The 25,583-nt window shown below is 30.1% G+C and overlaps 1 protein-coding gene across 1 annotated transcript in view; it reads left to right on the top strand.

The window, feature by feature from the left end:
* The window catches only part of LOC111420135 (lysosomal cystine transporter cystinosin), a 39,267-nt gene extending 14,980 nt beyond the window's left edge, over nt 1–24,287 (top strand). Inside the window, exons 2-8 of the mRNA XM_023053053.2 lie at nt 1,872–1,962; nt 2,698–2,874; nt 20,297–20,437; nt 20,735–20,834; nt 23,488–23,778; nt 23,840–23,957; nt 24,014–24,287. Coding sequence (XP_022908821.2) covers nt 1,872–1,962; nt 2,698–2,874; nt 20,297–20,437; nt 20,735–20,834; nt 23,488–23,778; nt 23,840–23,957; nt 24,014–24,141 — 1,046 coding nt within the window. The 3' untranslated portion in view covers nt 24,142–24,287. The remainder of the gene's footprint in view (nt 1–1,871; nt 1,963–2,697; nt 2,875–20,296; nt 20,438–20,734; nt 20,835–23,487; nt 23,779–23,839; nt 23,958–24,013) is intronic.
* The last annotated feature ends 1,296 nt before the right edge of the window (nt 24,288–25,583 follow it).

The following is a 25,583-nucleotide window of genomic DNA, read 5'->3' as shown; positions in this document are numbered from 1 at the left end:
TTTGGATATTTTTGTTTTTGTAACAAATTTTAACATTTAATAAAATTAAGAATATGTTAAAATGACTTTGACATTTCAAACCGGAAGTTGCTTATATCTCGAGTAATATTGGAATTAAACGTATCATGTTTGGACTCATTTTAAAGGATTTTTCACGATTACAAATATGTCAAAATTGACATTGACATTCTTAACCGGAAGTTGACCATAACGTCATTAATATTGAAGATAAATATGTCGTGTTTGTACTCATTTTAAAGGATTTTTAATGAAGATTGCAAATATGTCAAAATTGAGGTTGACATTTTAAACCTGAAATTAGTTATCATATAAAAGAAGTTTTATAACTGAAGTTAATCTAGTGTTAGTCACTTTTCCGCTCATTTTTTATTTTTAATTTATTTTTTGGGTCATTTCACATTGATTAAAAAAAATCGTCGATTTTTAAGCCACATGATGTTTCTTGAATTATTTCCAAATTTCTTAATATCGTCTTTAATTTCATTTTACAATTTTTTAAACTTTAATTTTGTAAATTAGTAACTAATAATCTGATTTCGACTTTGATATGTAATCTTTTTTAACAAAACAAAAAGATATATTAAGAAACTTGTTTGTAAAATGGATGAGATGAGAGATGTTAATTTATTTGTAGCGTCTCTGAAGATGGCCAAGCCAAACTGGTTAGACTTAAATTCTATATAAAATAAAAACCAGTTTAAAAGTGCCAAATCAAACTCTAGATTATTTTCTTCATAAATTTTTACACGAATCGTCATCATTTTGTCTCTAGTTTTAGTGATTAAATTTATGCCACGACTTACACTTACACTGTGCTTGTGATATCTTGTGATAGCTGTCATCAGTGTTCCGTGATAGAAATGGACAGGCACCAAACAATTTTTAATAGTTTGAGCCTGTCTATTCTGAGAAGTCTTATATTTGTAAAGAGAGAGAACATTATTAATTTGTCGATTAGTCAAGTGATGCATAACACGGTCCAATTGTCCTGCAGGTTTCAACATAAGGGAAATGTCAGATGTTGCTGCTTTGTCAGTTTGTTTACGTTCTTGGCGTATATTTCCATAGATAAAACGACTGATAGTCTAAAAGCTTTGAAGATTCATGGGAGATTCTTTAAAGACTCCGGGATACGAGTTAGTTTTCCATAGGTTAGTTGTGTGATACCAGTGGTTATGTTGGGTTTTCTACATGTTCGTAACTTTCGGGTGCTTTTCTATTGCTTTCGCGAATTATTATTATTTTGGTAACTGTTAAAATGAAAATATTAATTTTTTCTTTTAATTTTTATTACTTCTTAATATTCACATAATTTGTTTTTATAAATAATTAATACTTATTTCTTTTATTTTAAGCTATAAGTAAAAAAGAAAATTTAGTACAAAAATAATAACTGATCCTTGAGAATAAAAAAAGTTATTTCAATTACCCAATAGAGCTTTATTCTTAATCCTTTATACACCATTCTTATCTAGGAATAATAAAAATTTAATAAACACACTCTTATCAACATTTTTAATATCAGATATCTCAATTTATTTCCTTGTAAATATAACTTTTTTATATAAATCCTATATATTTTATCTCAATTTGTGTGTGACATTATTGTCTTGCTTTATTTGCTTTTTTATCAAGTTTTCGAGATAAACTTGAAACGTGATACACAAACATATACACCACTCTGAAAATCCTTTCACATTTTGTTCTTTCATCACAACTCCGTATCCTATTACAAGCTCAACTTTGTATATGTTATCCTATTTTTTTGTCTTGTTTATATTTATATTTTTTATCTTTTATGTGGTGTCCGTATCGTAATTAACCTGTTTTTTCGTAATATTTCTTTCCAGTTCCTCGTAGCGCGGTCTGTGATATAACTATAGAAGAAAGCGATATTAGTTTGAAACTTCAAGATTCCGTTAACATTAGTTTAACTGTACGGTGAGTATTATTACAATAAATATGAGGTGTAAACTGAGATAACTGACCTAAATAAAACACAGTTTTTGTAGTGTTATTTTTTTGCTGATGAGATAATTTAATTATCGATGGGTTTTAAATGTTATTTTTAGAGCAAATTTATTTAAATAAAGAATTAATTTTAAAATAAAATGGAAAATTTTGAATTCGTTCTATTTTTTATGTGTACTAAAAGTTAGGGGCGATTAGATACACGTTCATTGTGCGTGACTTTAACGTTGTATAACAACGTAATTACCTCGATTGTTCGCTGCGTATCTAAGCTGATTATTGCACATTGTTAAACGTCCAAAAGGGAAATAATCAGCAATTTTTTATTTTAATGGCTTGCAATTAATCGTAATTTAACACTTAATAAATCTGCATGCAAGATTAAAATTTTAGAATAAAGTACATTGTAAATTCCTTTCTTTTATTGTTTTGAAATTTACACTCTCTAAATTTTGTTTTCTTTTAAACACAACTACGTAGAAATAAATTTTAAGAATTTTGACCCATCTAAAGAATTTTTAAAAGCATGCGATAATATTCATATTCCTTTAAAATTATCGTCGTTTATCGCATTACTATTCATCGGAATTGTGACTAATGATTTTTTGGTTACAAAAGGTCTTACATATATTTGTACTTATTTTTTAATGATTAATTTTTCACTGTTGAAATTATTTCAAATTATCATATTTTTTTTATTTATAGTAATCTTAAGGAATCGATCAGATTGCAACTTTTAGTACAACACGATGATATCCTAGAGGTGACACCGAATATTATCGATTTAGAACCGACCGACGAAGAGGTCCAGTATGTTAAAGTGCATGCCATAGGAGCTGGTCATAGTGAAGTTACAGCTAACGTAACGGATCCGAATGTCAAGTAAGAAAAGTGCTAAAAAAAGTTGTTTTGTTTTCTTAGTCATTGCTCTTAAATATAGTTCAACAATCTTGCTTTATTCTAAATAAAGATATTTTCTAAAATGGGATTTTAGAAATTGTTTGATGAGTTAAGAGAAATATGGGGAAAATGACAATAGTTAATTTGTCGTATATACGAACTTATTTCCTAAACATTTTATAGAAATTTTATTGTGATACCAAAAAGCATTAGATATAAATTTCTATGAAATTTGTAGCCGGAAGTGGTGCTTTATCAGAACGCATACTATTTATCATTTAAACCAGTAAATTATATTGAGAAAAGTGATTTAAATATCGTATGAACCTTTATAATTAAAATTAATTCTTTCTTAAAAAATAGTGATATAACGGAAACGCAAATTTGCGTTTCTTACATAATTCCTCCGCACTGTAGTAGCAATGTAGTTACTTATCTGATTTCGTAGATTATACAGAACGCACCATTACAATTTTACTTATTTATTGCAAAAAGTACAGTCATTGGATGGCTATGTTACAGTTACTAGACATAAGTACGTTAGTTGTAATACATTACTGCTAAAACTTGGTATTATACACACAACGCGCTTATTTAGGATATATTTTTTCATTTGTATAAAATATCTATTTTTTCATATTCATCCAATCCTTCAAGTAGTAGTTTGTCGCCTCCCTGTCGTTTCTGGTGTTACTGATATTGCAAGAATCACCACAGATCTGCAAAAAAAGGGGTGTTGATTGTTGTTGGATGGCTGACGATCATTTCCGAAGTAATTTTCCGAGTGGAATCAAAATCCGAGCTCAGAATTGCACATCACGTTAGGATTTTCAGATATTTGAAATTATCTATCTATGATATATTTAAATTACAAGAAAAATGGCTGTTTTGGCTACTTTTGAAGTTATGTGAGATGCATAATATTATTTAGCCGTATTGTATCTATTTCATCATATAGTACTATCCTTTTTCCATTATATGTTACGGCTATTTTAAAATGCATTTTAATACGTCATGACGTAATGTGTTGGAACCCAGCATATGGATCAGCACTGTCAGATGCTATGGACACGCTAGTCCGCATTTTATATTGTATTTAACTTTTATGGAATCTCTTTTGCTTTTCTTCCATAGATCTTGTGCCAAATCGCCTCTTGTGTTGAGCATGTGGCGCATCAGGTTGGTGTGAATACCAGTAGTCGGTCAAACTGTCAGGAAACCAATGTAAACGAGAGTGCAAATAGTGCAATGTCACGCTCAAGTTACAACCTAATTTTTTGAAGTTTTTTAGCACCATATAATTAGCAGCTTTATTATTGCTTAAGAAACCATTGACAACTTCTTTGAAGCTAGTCTAGACATCATCCAGCCATCCAACAACAATCAACACCCCTTTTTTTGCAGATCTGTGTTATGGCATAGATAACTATCGTCATAATCAGGAATATGAATTCGATGAGATTTTGGAACGGATTTCTTATGGAAACTATGGCTACATTCCTCACACATCAAGTTAGTCTTATTTTGACACGTTTTTCCACAAACAAAACATTTTAGTGTCTTTATTGTAATTGTCGTTTCTCTTTTATGATTAAACTTTCTTCTTTTCTCTTCTTTTTGTCTTTCCATTTCTATCTGTAATACTCTCTTCTTCTCGTGCATTTCCTAAAAATTTTGCGATGTTGTTGCAAATGGTAGTCTTTCGGTGTTTCGTTTAGCTTTACGTTTCGGCGTGTTTGATAAGATGAGATAATTGCCAAAGAAACCTGATGTGACCACATCAGGTCGGTTAATTCATTTAACTAAATTTATAAATTAGATTAAACTTAAATTTTATTTTAGTTTATGGCAACATTTGCAATTATATACACTTTTAGACTTTAATAGTGATCAGAATTTCATTCAATTGGAATATCATTTTCTTTAAAATCAAGTGTTGATTTGGGCACATTATATTTGTTGTCAATATATCTTAGAGGAAATGTACCTCTCTGCATTTCCTGCATGGTCAATAACATTTTTGGCTATCTTTAAGAAAACATAAGGCATATAGGTACAAATGTTAAATATATGTGTTCCACTGTTGTATGTAGCTATTGGACATATGTCCAATGATTAAAATCCACACTCATTATAATACAATTATTGGACATTGAAACAGTTTACCGTTTTAGGTTAGAAACACTAAACTGACTACGTTTTGCCATTGTACACACCATAAACTACATTTTAGAGTTGGATAATAATATCTTACCTTAATGTTCCACAATCAACCTCACAGGAAAAAAACAAACCTTTTGCAAAATGACTTGCAGTGGTCTAGGTATCAATCTAGCACCGACAACCGACTGTGATACATAAACTTGCACAAAGTTCTTGTTTTTAAATAATAAATCTGTGCTGTCCAATAACTGCCACTGTCCAATAATTGTATGGCTAAACCATATAATTTTTCACCCACTTGTTGATTATGACGAGGAAGCACTAAGAAACATAGATGGAAAATGCAAAAATTTAATGAATATTTAAAATTTCATGTTTATATTATTTCATTATCTACAAACATTTAAAAAACTCGTTTTTTTGTGTAAAATTAAATGTTTAGTTAAATATAATGCGCAATGAATTCTATATGGAAAATCTTTCCTTGAATTTTTTGAAGGTTTCTATGGCGAAAAATTTAGAACACATTTCTAAAATGCCTTCATCCTATTGCTTGCATATCATCACCAATACTAACATAATCTTCAAGTAGAACATCATTTACGTACTCTCACTCAAGTACTCAAGTTGAATATTTTGGGCTGCAAATTTTCGGTTCATTTTCAGTATCTTTCTTTTTTGTGCCGGGGTTTGATGCATATTAAGACGTGTTTTAACTAGTAACACAAAGTTTTATGAAATACTTTATTGAAATCGACACAAGTTGTGCGTTGTTATGTAGGTTAGTCCAATCGGTCGCACGAGTTATGGCGATCTTAGTCGTCTTAACCAGGAAAATAATTTGTTAAATAATTTTTAATCTATATTAATGTAGTTCTCGTCCGAACAAGAACTAAGCAAGTACGAACATTTGTATAGAAATCGCAGTTGTTTAAAAATGACTTTCCATTTATGCGGAAAATTTTCCAACAAAACATTAGTGTGGAACTAAGATATTCAAGATACCGGGATAATTCTAGTTCCAACCATGGATGAAGGTTTCTACGACATGTGTACCAAATCCAAAGATAATCGGTTCATTGATTGTGAGAAAAACTTCGCCCTACTTGAAAAATGTGATTTCGCAAAAAGCGCGTTTTAAAGTCAACAAGAAAAGAATTTTGAACCGCAGGTGGTGGTCTACGCCTTTTCAGATGCAGTATTGTTTTGCGTTTTGCAGGTTTGTTGCCAATTTTAATTCGCAATGTATCCATAATTTTTATGATTTGCTTGAATCCTTGAATTCCTCGAGATCCTTGAATTAAAAGTGGTAGCAAAATAATTAGCAATATCTATGGTGCTTTTGCCACAGTGCAAACGTTTTGGACAAACATCCAGATAGTTCAGTTCAAGCTTTCGTTGTTGTTGTGTGTGAAAGCTCCGAGACATCAGCACCCGTAAATCGTTTAATGTCAAGTCCTCAGAAAAGGACCTGACCCCAAAACTGCATTGCTCAGGTTTTCTCATGGTTTATCATGTATAAAATTATAAATGACATACGCATTTTTTTCAACGAAAAATTCTATACCATAGCTTCTACAGATGTCCAATTTTCATGCTATCTCTTAAGTGGTCTGCCAAGAAGTCTCTTCGATGTGGGTTTTTCTTCTTTTGCCCTATTCGCCCATCTATCGTCCTCCATTCTATCGACATGGCTTCTTCACTATCTTCGTATTGATCTTATGAATATAATAACATCCTGCATATCTTCCCGTCATATCTTATTCTTTCTCGTTTTACAACACTCCTAATCTGGTCACACGGTAACATTACTCCTCTAATCGATCATGATGCCCTCATTTCAATATTTCTAATCATACCTTTTGTTTTCGAAATCTCTAGCCGAGTTTCCGCCGCGTTTGTTTGAACCGGTCTTACATCATATTCTTACGGCTTTATTTGCTTGCGTACAGATTTCGTGATGTAGACTTCTGTACTAGTATCTTATGAGTTTATTATTTTTTCTAATTCGTATTGTATTGTTTTTGTTCAGTTCTTCTACAATTCTATTATAATACAATTACACAAGATATATGTATATTATACAAAAGCATAAATATCGTTTCGACAAAATAAAAGAAAAGCAAAATAGTTCACCATTTTTTAAAGTTATCATAATTCGCTAAAGAAAAAACTTTCTGAAGTTTGGCAATGTTATTCAAAGTTGAAGGTTAAAGCACTTAAACTAATCCACTGGAGATGGATTAATTGTATTTTCTAAAATCTCACATTAAACCCAATGTGTTGGTTTTAATGACATTTGAATAATGGTTAATTTATAAATCATTTTTATTTACAATCCAAAATCCGAAAAGGCAACCATATTGTACAAAATTAATTAAAATGAATTGTAAAGAAAAGATAACAAACTACACTTCTTGATCCCTCACGGTTAATTACTTCGAGAAAGAGCGTGTAATCGAAATACAATTCAAAACAATGAAAAGTAAATAACATTTCAATATGTAATTTCAATCACATCACGAAACCGGAAGTTTCTCGAGAACTTTATAGGAACATGCGATTTTTTTTAATTGTGGATAAAATAGCATTTAATTTGATAATAATTCAAACTTAATTATATGTATACACGATGATTCACTGCAAATGCGACAAACTTCAGGAGATTGTTCTTTTTCCAATTACAGTGGAATCTCGCAAAACGAGGATAATTCGTTTCAAAATCTTACTCGTAATGCGAAATACTCGTTAAGCGAAACAATGTTCCCTACACATATAAATTAATGTAAAACCTGATAATGCGTTCCATTGCAAATAGATTTCAACATCTTTAATATAACGCTTATTTAATATCTATCTAGATATGTATAAGTATATGTAAGGTTATGTATAAGTAGAAATATCTATCTACTTATACAGAAATTGTTAACGAACGAAATCATCTTTATCTTTTTTTCTGTACCATACTGACCATACCATACTCACCTGGAATGTGATTCAATCATGTAGTTTATTATTTATAAATTTATGACACCAAATTTATCCCTCTTTACTAGAAAGCCAACATTCAACAACGCCGGTCAAAGTTTTTTCAGGCCGATATGAGGGTCTTTTTAGTGACCCCTTCCCACGCCTTATCAATCATCCTCACATCTTTATCACCACTGATGAAAATTTGATTTTTAAATTAACTTCGTTTATGTTTGATGCAAGAACCAGTTGATAGCAGTTAATTAATAATTATTTATACATATATCAAGATGGGAAGTTGTAAATTTTTTTTTAATGCGGCAACATTTACTTTATTATAAGGGTAGATAAATTCGTTCATTAAAATTGACAAAATGAAAGAATTAATCCGAGAAATTCGAAGAAAACAGTAAATGTCCAGACTTATTATCTTTTGTCATACAATAATAACCAATGGGTTAAGCCCTTCAATAGGTTTTTTGTTTTTATTTATTCCATGATTTTCTAATTTTTGAAACAATCATGTAATATCGGTTGAGGATGGGTTATTGCGAGTTTAACCACATTAATATGTTGCTCTGAAGGAAAACAGAAAAAAATCTTTAAATTAATAGTTTTGGATATTTAATAACTAAACTAAATCATCTACCGACCTAAATTCTATTTCAAGAGTATTTAATCTATTAATTTAACTTCAAATCAATACACCTTTGTAAACCCAACAACGGACCTTTATCGACCATAACAAATTTTTAAAACTGCATTGTTCTTTTTTTCTTTACGTTATAAAGTTACTTTACTTGACAACTCAATTTTAAACTTTCCATAAGCGATTAATACTATTTTCATTTAAAAAATGTAGATATCTCAATTAATTTGAAAACTTTTAGAGGAACACACTAATCTTCGTTCCACTACCTAATTTAAATTCCACTAACTATCCTTGTACAACTACGGACTGAGATCATTGAACCGAATTAATTAACTTTATAGATTCTTTTGATATTACCGAATTAGTGTAAATCGCTATATGTTTCTTGCTCTTTATCTTGTTTAGATTCAACTTCATAAAGTTTTTATTTCCAGATTCAACTTTCTTTCTTCATTTTCTTTTTATTTTGTTTCGCTTTCTTATCTTTACAAACTGCAGCAAAGTGATTTCTTGGAATTTTATCTACGTTTTCACATAAACTGCACATTTTCATTTATCGTGATTATATCGTTTCTTAGCTCGGTCACGAAGGAAGCAAATGGTTGTCTTTCCTTTTGTACGTTGTTAACATTGAAACGTTTATAAACATATATCCTTTTTTTGGGCTATATTTTAAAGTAGCACTATATAATTTTGCTGTCATATTATCTAGCTTTTTATCCATCAGCACATATTACATTTAGAGAGATTGAAATTTTCTTTTCTTCTGGTTTACCTTTAAGTTAGTATCCATTAAGAACAAATAAAACTTTTGTTTGAACCTTTCCACTTTGTAGTAATATTATCGAGCGGTTCCGGGGTCTAAACAAGTTCTTCTTGAGAATTTCCTAACAAATTAATATCTTCTATCACCATTTAACATAATCATTTAATTACATCGTTTTTTTGCTCGTTATTCTATTCTAATATCTATCCTTGGGATTTGATTTGGCAATCTCAAACAAATCCAAAATAACGAGTAAAAAAATTACCGAATGTACCTTATAATTTAGTTACTGATGCAAAGTTAAAATTTTTATTTATTCTTTACTATTACAAATGAGTTACTATGACATGAAAAAAATTGCTCTATAATTAATAATTACAAACGGTTTTCAAAGAATGTGGCGTATTTCTACATCTAGACAAACATTTCTTCGATTTATCATAAACACACGTACTCTGTGCAATATGTTTTCGTCAATGAATGTGACGGCAGCGTGAATACGAGCTACGACATTTTCATCTTTGTAGTAAACCTGTTCTTTCAAATAATCCCAAAAAAAGAAATCCAGTATCGGTCAGGTAGAATGTGCAGTCCAACGACATAGTTATTTAATAATCCTACCCAAATGATTATTGACCTTCGTCATTGGCATGACCTTTGCATATTAAATGGGGGTTTTCATCTCTCCAATCATGCAGGTTGTGAGTAAATATACAGTACAAGCTTGATAATCCGGCACCATAAAATTTTTCACACCGACGGATTACCGAATGTGCCGGACTACTGCATATTATCTAGAAAAAAGTTTTACTATAAGAGAAAACAAACGAAATAATGATCAATACTGTATTAAATCGTTTATTATTGGAAAGTAAATGTAAAATAGTTATAAAAAGAAATGATTATGTTATTTACATGTTATTTGTTAATGACGTATCAAGGAATTTGTCAATTGTTGACTGTTTTTTACAATAATAGATTTTATGGAGTATATTTTCTCTCAATTTTCTCAGTGTTAGTAGAATATCTGCAGATTGTTTATTGTCTTTGGCCCAAGGGATATTGAGATCAATTGCCTTTAATGCGTCCTCAGATTTCACAAAGTTCACTTGACTGCAACCTCTTCTACATTACCCTTGTCTGACTCATTACTGATCACTTCGTTTATTAATTCATCATCAGTCATCATTGGTTCGTTGCTCGGCTCTTCTGGAAACCACTCGTCTATATCTTCCTCTGTGAAGTTTTACTTTTCTTCTTGATTTTTTAGCAAACTCTTCAACTCTGCAATTGAGAGCTCGTCTTCTAAATCCCATTCACCTTCTACTTCATTAAGTATTCATTATTTAATGATGGCCACAATTTCTTCCAAGATGATTGTGTTATTCTGTCAGGTACACTATTCCAAGCCTCAGTCACGGTGAATACGGCATCTTTTAAATTCATATTTTTTAACGTTTTAGTGACATCATCTTCTCGCAAAACACCATTGACCATGATTGGATTTTTTTTTTTGTAATTAGTCTTTATCATTTGGATCACATTCTAGTCCATAGGCTAAAGCAGAGATGTGCAATTAGGAGGAAAAAAGGGTTTGTATTAGACCATCTCTTAAAGCTAAATTTTCATTAGCCCCATATGCAGGTGTGTTGTCTAAAGTAAGAAGCGATTTGGTCGGAAGATTCTTGCTCTTCAAAAAACGTCGTACTTCAGGAACAAAATCATTATGAAACCCTTCTACGAATACTTCTTTGGTTACCCATGCTTTGTTTTGGTTTTTGTATACGAGTGGAAGATCAGCATTTTTAAATGCCCTAGGTGATCTCGCTTTCCCTGTCAATAAAAGCTTGAGTTTATGCGTACCATTAGCACAAGGCATGGTAACTCTATCCTTGGACACTGTCCTGCCTGATAAAACTTTCCAGAACAATCCACTTTAATCGGCATTGTGGACTTGATCGGGAGTTAAATTAAGATCATGCAGCTTTTTCCTGAACTGTTCGATAAATGAAGCAACAGCAGCCTCATTACAAGACAGCTTTTCTCCCGTTACGGTCCATGTTCTAATTCCATATCTTACCTTAAATTTTTAAAACCAGCCGTCAGTTGCTTTAAATTCCTTATTCTTATAGATTTTCTCGTAAAAAACAAAAATGTTTGTCGTATACTATCTTCCGTGAGAGTTTTCTTACAGCGACGTTCTTCAAGAAACCAAGAATATAAAGCATCTTCCATAAGTGGGTATTCTCCTGTTTTCATTGTTTGATGACCACTCATTCCCGAATCACTTTGTTTAACACAACATTCAATTTTTTCACGATTTTTACGACCGGCAGTGTATTCATCAGCCAACTTCACCTGATTTTTACTGGAATCCAATTTTCTTAAAATTACCATTTTTTGAACTAAAGTTAACGATTCGTGCTTTCGTTTTCGTGTTTTAACTTCCATTTTGATATGGGTACATAAAAATGATGTAACGCATACGCAGTAACAGAAACTCGTGGGAATCCCCTATTACTGACTATTCTAACCTTGTGACGAAATAATAAACGTGCCGGATTATAGAACGTAGAATTTTATGAGTGCCGTATTATAGAGTTGATTTTAAGAATTTCAAAATACCGGATTACTGGACGTGTTGGATTAGTGAATGCCGGATTAACGAGCTTGTACTGTAGATGCATCACTCCAGAGAATGTTTTCGATAAAATGTGGGTCATCATTTACGGAATGTGTTAACGATCTACATTACCTCACTCGAATGGCTTTGTCTCCATCATGTAGTATCTTTTTGGAATAATGTTTGTGACCATGCAAATCGAAGGCGCAACTAATTCAAGAATTTATTCGTCTTTAATTTACGTTTAGTGTAACAATAAATAACGTGCTTCTTTATTTTTTCAAAGATTGAAATTACCTATTTCTAGTAACCTTATGGTTTTTGCATCTTCCAATGGTTCTGTACTTTCCTTCAATCTGTTACAAATTGTGAGTTCTATGATTACTTTTATAAAAGAATTCTCGTTTGGACCTTTTGGTTAAGTCTAAATATCGTCTCGATTGGTGTTCTTGTTACTCTGTGTCTAGCATTGTTGATCATACATCTTCAAACTACAATCTTCTCCATTGCTTATTTTTTCCATCTATCCGTAAAAAGAATACATGAAAAATTTTAGAAGTAAACACTGCACCTCTATCTGTAATTATTGGTTCAGGTATTCCATAATATCAAATTAAAGCATTTGTAAACTCAATGGCTGATACTGCATCTACAGCAATAACAACATATATGGAACATACCCAAATGGTATGTCGCAAATGTTTTGGGATAATGTTTTTATGCCAAAGGCTGCTACCAAAACAGTCCAGGCTGCTACCCTCTAGGCGTCTAGTTGCTGCAGTTTTTAAAAATGCAAAATAATAATTTTTCTTTAGTTTCGATAAAGTTCTCTCAATGGTTTAAACACGAAAACGTAGTCTTCCTTTGGATCGACAAACTCGACAATTTATCAAAGCTTTTCTCTACCCTTCGCAATTTCATCACAGTCTCTGTGCATCGCAGCCACCCAAACCCGAAATGTAATTGATAATCTTTGTAATTCAACATCCTCCGATTCTTTCACGAGGTTTCTACTTAAAGCATTATATTACTACGTTGCTACTTCCTTCGTGTAGTTCTATTCAAATAGTCTCACAAATCTGGAAACAATTTTTCCATACACTACTTGCAACGCATCAGGAAACTGAAATCAGACAAGATATAAATCTAACCGCTGAGGAAGAAGAAGGGACAGATCTCCAACACTAGAAGAAGTCGAACAAGCAATCAAGCCCCTACTAGATGGCGAACATCTTACATCATCTGCATTCCTTCTTCGATTGTATTGGACGGTCTAGGGATGCTATTGGTACTTAGAGATCCAAGCACAGTGATGATCAATTTCTGGAACATTGTCAGTGCGGTGAATAGGACAAAAATGTTGAATTAGTAATGCCCATCAGGTGTGATAAAAGCAGTTAAAAGTAGTATTAATACACCTCACTTAGCGAATGTTTTTTGCACTCAATTCAATTTCAGCGTTTCTAGTATTTTCGACCACTTCTTCGTTAATCTTAATGGTTGATATATTATCTTTTTTCTCCAAGCAGTTCTCTGGTCTGATTAGCTTAGTTCTTTTAAGAATAATGAGTTCTCATGACCTTATTCAAGCACGTCCGGATAGCATGTTCTTTTTCTTAGATGCCACCTGTTGTAGCAGGGATAACCGTTTCGGTATACATATTGTTAACAAGAAGATTACCTTCATAATACTCTATTAGTTTTAGTTCATTACATCGGCACGTAATTTACTTGTAAGGTTGTTCTGCATACAGACGTCCAACAATTACTGACACCTGTTGAGAATTTTTGGATATCACCTGTATCTTTACTTTTGCTAAACATCGTTGATTGATGTTGATTGGTGACATCTCTTCAACAAAATTAATAATAAAGAAATAATACCGTCAGAATGGCACACTGTTATCATCATCCCTATATTCAAAAAGGGATCAAAGAAAGACCCAACAAACTTTTCAGGAATAGCATTACTAAGCGCCGTCTTAATAGTTATTTACGTAACCAGTTATGAAAAGACTAATTTTGTTTGACGAACGTAATGTTTGTTAAAACGAGCGAGCGAAGCGAGCGAGTTTTGCAAATTACGTGTATTATACAAAATTAGCCGTCTCATAACGTGTTAAGTACAAAATTTTATCTAATAATTCCATTGAAAAAGCAATTTTTGTTCAAAACTTGACTTATTCTATTAGTGACAAATGTCAATTTATCAATTTGTAGTTAGGTAATGTAATTCATTACATCACTAGTGATGTAATGAAATCGTTACATCACTAGTTATAAAAAAGTGACGTTACAAAACGTCAGATAGACATGTAAAATTTAATTTTCATAACGGAATTAGATAAAATAACTTACTGAAATCCTGGCAGAAAAAAATCGCAGTAATATAATCACTAGTTCTTTCCTAGTGATTATATTATTACTATTTTTTTCATCATTTTTCAATCAACAAGGTTTCCGACAAAATAGATCGACGATAGACGTGATATTTATACTGCACATCTCCGGTACGTCTGGATGTAGTAAAACACTTAAGAAACAAGTAAGAAACAAGATCGATAATAATAGTAAGAATTATTTATTAATCGATCACAATAACAGGTATGAAAACTACAAACTGAACCAGTACGTGTGACGACGGTTATTAAACAAGGAGATTACTTAAATCCGATAGTATTTAATATCGTTATTGATGAAATTATCGATGCCTTGAATGAGGTGGATGTTTGGTACGGAATAGGGAACAACCGCATTAAAATACTGTGTTATATCGACCACAAAATTTTATTATCAGGAAGCTAAAACGATTTACAGCGGCTTTTATACCGATTTACTACCACCTCTTAAGGTTTCAATATCTCGATATCAACTGATTACATAAGAAATCAAAAAAACAAAGCTGTCCGAATATCTAAAAAATATGGAGAAATCAGTATAAGTTGACAGAAAGTAAATTTCGAATGTACAAAACCTTTATCAGACTTATATTTGCTTATGCTGCAGAAACACGAGCAGATACGGCAAATATAAAACAATACGAAGGGTTAATATATGCGATGATGTGAGTACGAGTACAGTAAGAGATGAATGTGGGTTCCAGGATGTGGTAAGATTCCTGCGATCCAGGCGACGGCAATAGAGACTTTATCAATAGGATGTCTCTTGTGAAATTAGCCAAATGGACTATGCTACAAAAACCAAACACCAAACGAGTTCTTGGAAGACCATTTAAAAGATGGTATGAAACTTGGACGTCGGGATCGTAGAAAAAACAAAATATCGTCGTATTAGAAGAAGAAAAAGACTAAAGAACTCACAAGAAACAGATACAGCAATATATTCAATGGAATTATGGAGACTATCAAAAATATAATAGAAAAAAAGACTAATAGGCGGAATGGAGGAAACATTGTAGGAGTCACAAAATCAATTCAGAGAAAGCAATGATAGAAGAAAGAAAAGTGTTGTAACTTTTCTGATCCTTTAAAAGGCTTTCGATTCGAAAAACACAAATGGGGTCATAAGAAGCAATGTGATATATTAACTATAGAATGATGGATATGAACTGTAATACATAACAGTCAATAGGAAGTACAACCGAAATCTAAAATTTTATATCTAATTCGACTAACCATTTAAGAACTGCGTGTTTAGCATCATAGAATTCCCTCGCAGCGTTAGGATAAGATCAAATAGAAAGTCCCACACAATCTGAAGGTTAGATTATTTTCTGGTACTGTATCTGGTTAGATAGGAATTTGTTCAGCTGCAGCAGTTGCAGAACGCGAAGAACTTTGGACCCCTGCTGCAGATGTGGATGAATATGAAGAATTTTGTTTCTAACAACTAAAAAATTGCTTTCAGAATCTGGAAGTTACAAAAAGTAAAAAAGCAGAGTACACTTGCCCTCTAACGCATTGGGCTGGTACGTTTCGTCAGCTAAACCCGCCTTCACTTACAGCATCCGGCAAAATAATATTGGTATTGTTTCAAACTGTAAAATTTATAAGAACACATCATGTGCAAAACAAGATATAAATACACTAAACACTGTAGACATTTCAATCGCTTGTTGTATATTTCAAGATACAATTACTCCAGAGACATCATAAAACGGCGCGATAAATAGTTATTACGTTATAAGTCCGGTAGACGACTTGTAACAGTACGAGTTAGATATTACGAGCCGTGTTTGAAATATCTAAACGAGTACTGTTACAAGGTCTACCGGACGTGTATCGTATAACATTTTATTTCATACTGTCGAGTCCGGTTAAACAGCAATTACGATGTAAAATATTTACTGATTTCAAAAGTTAAAAATGACATTGTATTTTGACACCTTTTTTTATGGCAACGGTATTGCTGCAGTTATTTATATTAATTTTATATCGAAATAGTCCGTTGCTTACTAATACTTATCGCACTTGTGCTGTTATAGTTCCAACATCAATGTGCCCTCAACACTATATATCATATCCTGATCATGAATAACATTTGCATCCTTATGAAAATTTTGTACAAGTGAAAAAAATCGTCATTGCCGCTAGAAGGTGGAGCAACTTTATCGATACCTTCAAACCTTTTCATTTTCTCTTCCCCCAAAAGGGCGACAAATGGTGAATACTTCATCGATCGATAATAAATAGTGTGATAGTTTTTGACGTTTCTTTCTGTTCCTAAACATTTTGTATAATCCACTGCATTGGATCAAAGGGATATAAACCGCATGCTTTAAATCCATTTATTAATGTTTTTTGTGTACACAAATGTAATTTTGATGATTACTTCACCTGGATGCATATCATACCACTTTGGACCTCTTTCCTTAATGCAACCTTAAGAAGACTAAATACTTCCTGCATTTGGATGCAGAGCTAGAAGTTTTATTTGGAGTTTGTTACATAACAGACTTAATTCATACGCAATGTGTGACTTATGTCCATCCACAAAAAGAAGAACAGGTAGTGGAACGTTATTTTCTACTAGAAATGGATGGAATACATTCGCAACGTATTCATAATATTCTTCTATTCTCCATTTACTATTCGCAGATTGGCCTAATTTTTCAGGAATCCTTTTTTGGGGAAATACTATCATTGGACAGCATTTATTACCATCGGCGAAAAATGTAAACACGATGGTAATATTCTCTTTTGATGAGGTCTGTTCAATATTGTGCACGTTTTTTGAAACGTGCACAATACGACATATATTAAAACTTGTTTCATCGCCATTAAATATTCTATTAGGATCTTTTAATACACTTTCTAAATTTCTCTCTTTTATGTATCCTTCTATCTCTTTAAACCATTTTCTTACGTCGTTTTCTGACACGCAACTGCTTGCGGCGGTTGCTCCTTCAGAGATCCTAAATGTAATATCAGGATGACGTTTTAAAAGTGTTTTGAACCAACCAATTCCTGGTTTGTTATTTACATTTGGATTTTATACAAGGCCCAAAATTCTCTTTATGCCCTGGATGTTCTATTTTAAAATCAAGTGTTGATTTGGGCACATTATATTTGTTGGCAATATCTCTTAGAGAACATTTACCTTTCAGCATTTCTCGAATACCCAACAATATAATATGTCTGGGATCATATGATCGCCTTTTGATCATTTTTGGTAACCCATAAGGAATAATATGCACATAAGCAAAAGTAGAAATGTCAAATGTATGTGTTCGAATGTTGCCCAATAACCATTTCGACTTATAGTTTTATAATTATAGCTATTGGACACAGTGTCCAATGATTAAAATCCACACTAATTATGATACAAATACTGGGCATTGGAACACTTTACCCTTTTAGATTAGAAACGCTAAACTAACTAGAATGGTTGCACTATTCTACAAACTATATGTAAACTAAATTTTATAGTTAGATAATAATCAACTTGTCAAAACCTTTAGCAAAATGACTTGCAGTAGCACCGACGATGTTTAAGTTAACTTAACATGTCAGCTTTACGTCAGATTTTAGTAACATCACTGCCATCTCATAGTTTAGATTAGTGGTATCCGGCTGTATACCGGATAGTTACCAAATATCCGGCTTTGGCCGGATATTAAAACTCTATTACTTAGTACTCCACTATTCACAGGAATTCGTTCCTTTTAGGTGTTGGACACTGCAGATAATAATCAAGTTCAACCCCAATAGGACTTTTGTCATTGAATACAACTTTATTTATCATTAGCAACCTCATTGTAACAATCCCAATACGATATATAAAACCTCTTGTTGCACTTTCGTCTAGTTTTCTTCTCTTCGCTTGTAATTCATCATCACATTCATTACTAACAGAACTGTCGCTGTTATCACTTTCGATTATTAATTAAATTGTCCTCTTTTTAATTCAAAAAGCCGTTTTGAAAAATCACTTTTAGTTCTTGAGAAATAAATTTTTAAAATGATCGACAATTTTTTCGAATTTTGCAATTTTCATTGATTAAGTTTTAAAATTCGTATAAAATCCATTTCTTGTAATATGAGTTTGAAGGTTTTCCAAAGTGTTAATAAAAGTGTCGTCTTTCCAATGAACCAACACGATTTGATTAATTTTTGAAGAAGAAATTGTCATATTTATAAATCAAAAAGAATGCGAAATTTTCAAAAAACCATATCATCTACATTTTTAAGACTTATGATATGATTTGTATGTTAAATTGAAGCTTAAAGATTGTAATTTATGATATGATATAAAAACAATGACATAATATTAATGAAATTTCCAGGAATAAATTGTTGAAGAAGAATTTGTCATATTTATAAATCAAAAAGAATACGACATTTTCAAAAGACCATATCATCTGCATTTTTAAGAATTATGATATGATTTGTATGTTAAATTGAAGCTTAAAGATTGTAGTTTATGATATGATATAAAAAGAATGAGATAACATTAATGAAATTTCCAGAAATAAATTGTTGAAAAAGAAATTGTCATATTTATAAATCTAAAAGAATACGGAATTTTCAAAAAACCATATCATTCGCATTTTTAAGAATTGTGATATGATTTGTATGTTAAATTGAAGCTTAAAAATTGTAGTTTAGATCTTGATAGGTTTTGTAAAGTAAAATATTCACTTCATTAATCTTCCTGTGATGTTTGTGTTTCTCTCTCTTCATTAGGTCCATTTGTATTTTCTTATACTGTCTTCTCGAATCGATTATGGATTTTAATCTTTTTTTTTATTTGTAGATTAAGTTAATCCATGTTCTGTTAATATCACACTTTCATTTTGTGTTTTATTTTGTTAATAATTGTATGTGGTTTAATTGTAGACGCTCCTGAATGGTATGCCGACATAAATAAAATAAAATTAAAACATAAGAAGTACAAAAAGAAAAAGTTATTTGTCTTAACAATTATCGTATGGTTTACGGAGTTTACATCTTACATCTAGTACTTTTGAAGGGTGAATGTTTGGTTATTATAAACCCTATCATGGTTTTTAGTCATCTGGTATTTTCAAATGTGTACTTATGTTTTGGTTTATGGGAATAGATGGTATTATACGCAGTTCATTCTGAACGCATATTTGTATAAGTTCTCTTCATCTCTTCATTGAATCTGTTCTTTACACCTTTCATTATTTCGTCTCTAACCCCCGCTTGAATCTATTCTAAATGAATTTTTATTTCAACAAAAAATTATAACTCGAAAATTGAAAAGTGATTTTTAAGAACAGGTTTTATCGTTGGAAAGGTGACTCTTTCCTTTATATTTCTTCCAACTTTCTGAACGGTTACAACAGAAATCAATTTCTATAAAATATTTCTGTTAAAAAATTTATGTCAGGAATTAAATGATATTTTCAACCAATTTTTACTGGAAAAAGTTTATTATTTTTATATTCTGTGAGATAAAAATTGAAGTCAAAAGGATAAATAAATTGTTTGAAAGATAAAATATTTGATTGAAATGACAAATGTAATTGTCTATTAATATGTCAGAAAGAAACTTTTTTAATACTTAATGCCTCCAATTTTTCATATAATTCGGTAAGAAACCAATCGAATTCGATTTTATTCTGTACTTTTTTATGCTAATGTTAAAAACAAATAAATTGCAAATATTTAGCAATCAATTTTACGATTATGTAAGAGTTGTTTTCGACATACTCAATATTACACAACTTTTCGTTAAAAGAATAATCTAAGAATTCCTATTTATTTAACTAATAAATAATAAATGTTTTATTTTAATTTTTTAGTATTGAAGATGTTTTTATTCGCGTCACAGTCTTCAAAAACAGCGCCCTAGACACCTTCTCAATAGTAATCGGATGGTTGTATTTCGTGGCATGGTCGGTTTCGTTTTATCCTCAAATTTACATCAACTACAAGAGAAAAAGGTAAACAAAATTTTTTTTAACCACATAGATCATCAATCTTCGTCGTTTCAAAAACATAGGAATTTTTCTAAATCGTTTCTTTTGACCTTGATTTAAAAAACATTCTTCTCAATGAAGACCTTGTAAAACCCGTCAATAAACGATCCGTAGAAAGCTATGGTTTGCTTTCGAATTCGTTCAAGATAGAAACTTGCGGTTTTCGTTTAAAGATGAATACGATGGTTCTACATTGTATAGAAAATAAAACCTGTCTATCATTTTACACTAACTTATTTTGTACTTTTTTTTATTTTACAGTGTGATTGGATTAAACTTCGATTTCTTGTACTTAAATATCGTCGGATTTATGCTTTATGGCACTTTTAATCTTGGGTTATATTTTATACCAGAAATTAAAGTAAGTATTAAAATATAATTAATTTTGATTTTAGACGAAACAATTTCCTAAGTAGTTGAAATAATTCTATTAATAAAAGTCTTAAATGAAACCAGAATGTACTAAGTATAGCTAAGAAGACAAGTAGACTAGTTGACCTGTTTCACTTACAATTTAAGACTCAAAGAATTATTTCAACACACTTTAACACTTGCGTATAAACCATAGAATTCCTGTTAAAATAGAGAATAGTTTCAACAACCTTGAAATAGAATGACGTCTTTATTATCGATCGTTGTCTTAAGAATTATAATATGATTTGTATGTTAAATTGAAGCTTAAAAATTGTAGTTTATGATATGATATAAATACTATGAAATAATATTAATAAAATTTACAGAAATAAATTGTTGAAGAAGAAATTGTCATATTTATAAATCTAAAAGTATACGGAATTTTCAAAAATCATATCATTAGCATTTTTAAGAATTGTGATATGATTTGTATGTTAAATTGAAGCTTAAAAATTATAGTTTATGATATGATATAAATACTATGAGATAATATTAATAAAATTTACAGAAATAAATTGTTGAAGAAGAATTTGTCATATTTATAAATCAAAAAGAATACGACATTTTCAAAAAAACCATATCATCTGCATTTTTCAGAATTATGATATGATTTGTATGTTAAATTGAAGCTTAAAGATTGTAGTTTATGATATGATATAAAAACTATGAGATAATATTAATGAAATTTCCAGGAATAAATTGTTGAAGAAGAAATTGTCATATTTATAAATCTAAAAGAACACGAAATTTTCAAAAAACCATATCATTCGCATTATTAAGAATTATGATATGATTTGTACGTTAAATTGAAGCTTAAAAATTGTAGTTTATGATATGATATAAATACTATGAGATAATATTAATAAAATTTACAAAAATAAATTGTTGAAGAAAAATTTGTCATATTTATAAATCAAAAAGAATACGACATTTTCAAAAAACCATATCATTCGCATTATTAAGAATTATGATATGATTTGTATGTTAAATTGAAGCTTAAAGATTATAGTTTATGACATGATATAAAAACTATCAGATAATATTAATGAAATTTCCAGGAATAAATTGTTGAAGAAGAAATTGTCATATTTATAAATCTAAAAGAACACGAAATTTTCAAAAAACCATATCATTCGCATTTTTAAGAATTGTGATATGATTTGTATGTTAAATTGAAGCTTAAAGATTATAGTTTATGACATGATATAAAAACTATGAGATAATATTAATGAAATTTCCAGGAATAAATTGTTGAAGAAGAAATTGTCATATTTATAAATCTAAAAGAACACGAAATTTTCAAAAAACCATATCATTCGCATTATTAAGAATTATGATATGATTTGTACGTTAAATTGAAGCTTAAAAATTGTAGTTTATGATATGATATAAATACTATGAGGTAATATTAATAAAATTTACAAAAATAAATTGTTGAAGAAAAATTTGTCATATTTATAAATCAAAAAGAATACGACATTTTCAAAAAACCATATCATTCGCATTATTAAGAATTATGATATGATTTGTATGTTAAATTGAAGCTTAAAGATTATAGTTTATGAAATGATATAAAAACTATGAGATAATATTAATGAAATTTCCAGGAATAAATTGTTGAAGAAGAAATTGTCATATTTATAAATCTAAAAGAATACGAAATTTTCAAAAAACCATATCATTCGCATTATTAAGAATTATGATATGATTTGTACGTTAAATTGAAGCTTAAAAATTGTAGTTTATGATATGATATAAATACTATGAGATAATATTAATAAAATTTACAAAAATAAATTGTTGAAGAAAAATTTGTCATATTTATAAATCAAAAAGAATACGACATTTTCAAAAAACCATATCATCTGCATTTTTAAGAATTATGATATGATTTGTATGTTAAATTGAAGCTTAAAGATTGTAGTTTATGATGTGATATAAAAACTATGAGATAATATTAATGAAATTTCCAGGAATAAATTGTTGAAAAAGAAATTGTCATATTTATAAATCTAAAAGAATACGGAATTTTCAAAAAACCATATCATTCGCATTTTTAAGAATTGTGATATGATTTGTATGTTAAATTGAAGCTTAAAAATTGTAGTTTATGATATGATATAAATACTATGAGACAATATTAATAAAATTTACAGAAATAAATTGTTGAAGAAAAATTTGTCAATTTATAAATCAAAAAGAATACGACATTTTCAAAAATCCATATCATCTACATTTTTAAGAATTATGATATGATTTGTATGTTAAATTGAAGCTTAAAGATTGTAGTTTATGATATGATATAAAAACTATGAGATAATATTAATGAAATTTCCAGGAATAAATTGTTGAAGAAGAAATTGTCATATTTATAAATCAAAAAGAATACGACATTTTCAAAAAACCATATCATCTGCATTTTTAAGAATTATGATATGATTTGTATGTTAAATTGAAGCTTAAAGCTTCAAGAATAGCTTCAACAACCTTGAAATAGAATGACGTCTTTATTATCGATCGTTTTTCGTCTAATTTTGGATTGATTTTATTAAACTCATCAACATACATTTAGCGAGTGTATAAACACAATTTCTTTACAGAATGAGTACTTTTCAAGATATCCAAGAGGTTTAAATCCGGTCCAAGTGAATGACATAGTTTTTGCTGTTCACGCGGCTTTAGCGTGTTTAATAACAATATGCCAATGTTATTTGTACGAAAGAGGAGAACAAAAAGTGTCTTTGACAGCCAAATCAATCCTTGGAGTGTTCGCTTTATTCCTATTTATCAGTGTGATTTTGTCGGCAGTCGATGTAATTCATTGGCTTGATTTCTTGTATTATTGTTCCTATGTGAAATTAACGATTACATTAATTAAATATGTACCTCAGGTAATTCAAATTTCAAATTCAAACTTTAAAGAACGCAGTTTCGTAATATTTTTTTTTTTAGGCTTATATGAATTATAAAAGGAAAAGTACGGTTGGTTGGAGTATTGGAAATATCTTCTTAGATTTTACTGGTGGAATTTTATCTATGTTACAAATGATAATTAATGCTCACAATTACGGTAATTTTTATTTATTTTATATAGTAATAATTACTTAATAATTTTGTGTGTTTTAGATGATTGGGTATCAATCTTTGGGGACCCCACCAAGTTCGGATTAGGATTATTCTCCGTAGTATTCGACATATTCTTTATTATCCAACATTATGTTCTATATCGGCACTCAAATTATGAAGAAAAGTAGTACTTATATTAAAATTTTTATCGCGCATTTTTTTGTGAGGTTTAAGTTATTTTATATGATTTATAATAATTGTTATAATATATTTGATAAAAGTAAGTAATTCAATATGTTTTTAGTTTTTAATAAATTTCTAAATTCAAACAAAACATTTATTTGCGTTTAATGAGTTATTTAATTCCCAATATTAAATCAAAATCTATAAAAAAAACGCTTCACAAATTTTAATTTTAAAATAATTTCAATTACCATCAATCCGTGCAATGTTAGCTATAAATTTTTACCTTTGTTTTTCCACTTACTTTACAAGCTATCTAGCTTTACAACATATCTTCCTTGTCTTTAGAGATGGCGAAATATTAAATACACCACTAGAAAGCCTTTTGGCTGTTTTTGATTCTATTATCATCGTAATTTTTATTAAATAAAAGGAGTTTTGAGGAAAACTTTCCTCTTCTACAGGCACAACATCAAGTTAGGTAAGTTGCTTTCGTCTTTATATTTCCTTGTAGCACTGATTTAAATTAAAATTTTTTTTTCATCGTTTCGCAGTTAATGTCATGGTATTGACAGGATTGATAAAGTAGGTGGAAAAACATGGGTAGAAGTTTGTTGCTGTCGTCGTACAGGTTTGAACTGTTATAGCATACAGGACCGCCATTATAATGGTTGTCAATCCCCCTAAAACGAATTTTTATTTCACCGGATTTTAAGGACACACTAGATTCTAAATTAACAAAAAAATTCTTAAGCACAATAATTGTTAAACAAAATCCCAGAAAGAGATAAGGAAGTCAGCTAATTGCATGTTGGTAAGCAAATATTTCAAAACCACAACCTTTCCATTAACCTTGTCGCACATAAAATAAAAATGTATGCTATGTGTTTAAAGGTGTGTCCAAACTTGCGCGTAGGGATGCAAACGATACATTGATTTTTCGAAAATATCGATGTTGAAGTCCATAAAACATCGATACATCGTTCATTATGAACGATATTTTATCTTCGGTGTTTGATGAAATAATCGACCATTATTTCCATGTTTGTATAAAAGAGCAACGAAATATTTGCTATACAGTGTGTCCGTAAAGTAACGGATATAGGTGATAAAATCATTACAAACAGTAAAAAGATTAAAAAGATTTAAATTTGCAATATTTTGACATTTTTTTCAAATGGCAATACCCCATTTTTATTGCGGAATATGAAAGAGGATATTGTTCTGAATACAGTACAGTCAATATTAATATTGGTTACATAAGAAAATTTTCGAGAAATTATTACTTTAAAGTTTAACTATTCAAATTTGCTTAACATGATAAAAATAGCAGTAGCCATGAACTAACTATGGTAACCAATCATTTTAAACAATTTCCTAAGTGTCAAAAAGTAATTTAGTATAGCTTGTTGAAGTGTGGTGGCGCGCCATCTTATTGGAATAACTG

This window comes from Onthophagus taurus, chromosome 2 (assembly GCF_036711975.1).
Source record: "Onthophagus taurus isolate NC chromosome 2, IU_Otau_3.0, whole genome shotgun sequence".
Classification (NCBI taxonomy): domain Eukaryota; kingdom Metazoa; phylum Arthropoda; class Insecta; order Coleoptera; family Scarabaeidae; genus Onthophagus; species Onthophagus taurus.
The sequence above is the reverse complement of the archived record's forward strand: the minus strand, read 5'-3'. Positions and strand labels throughout refer to the sequence as shown.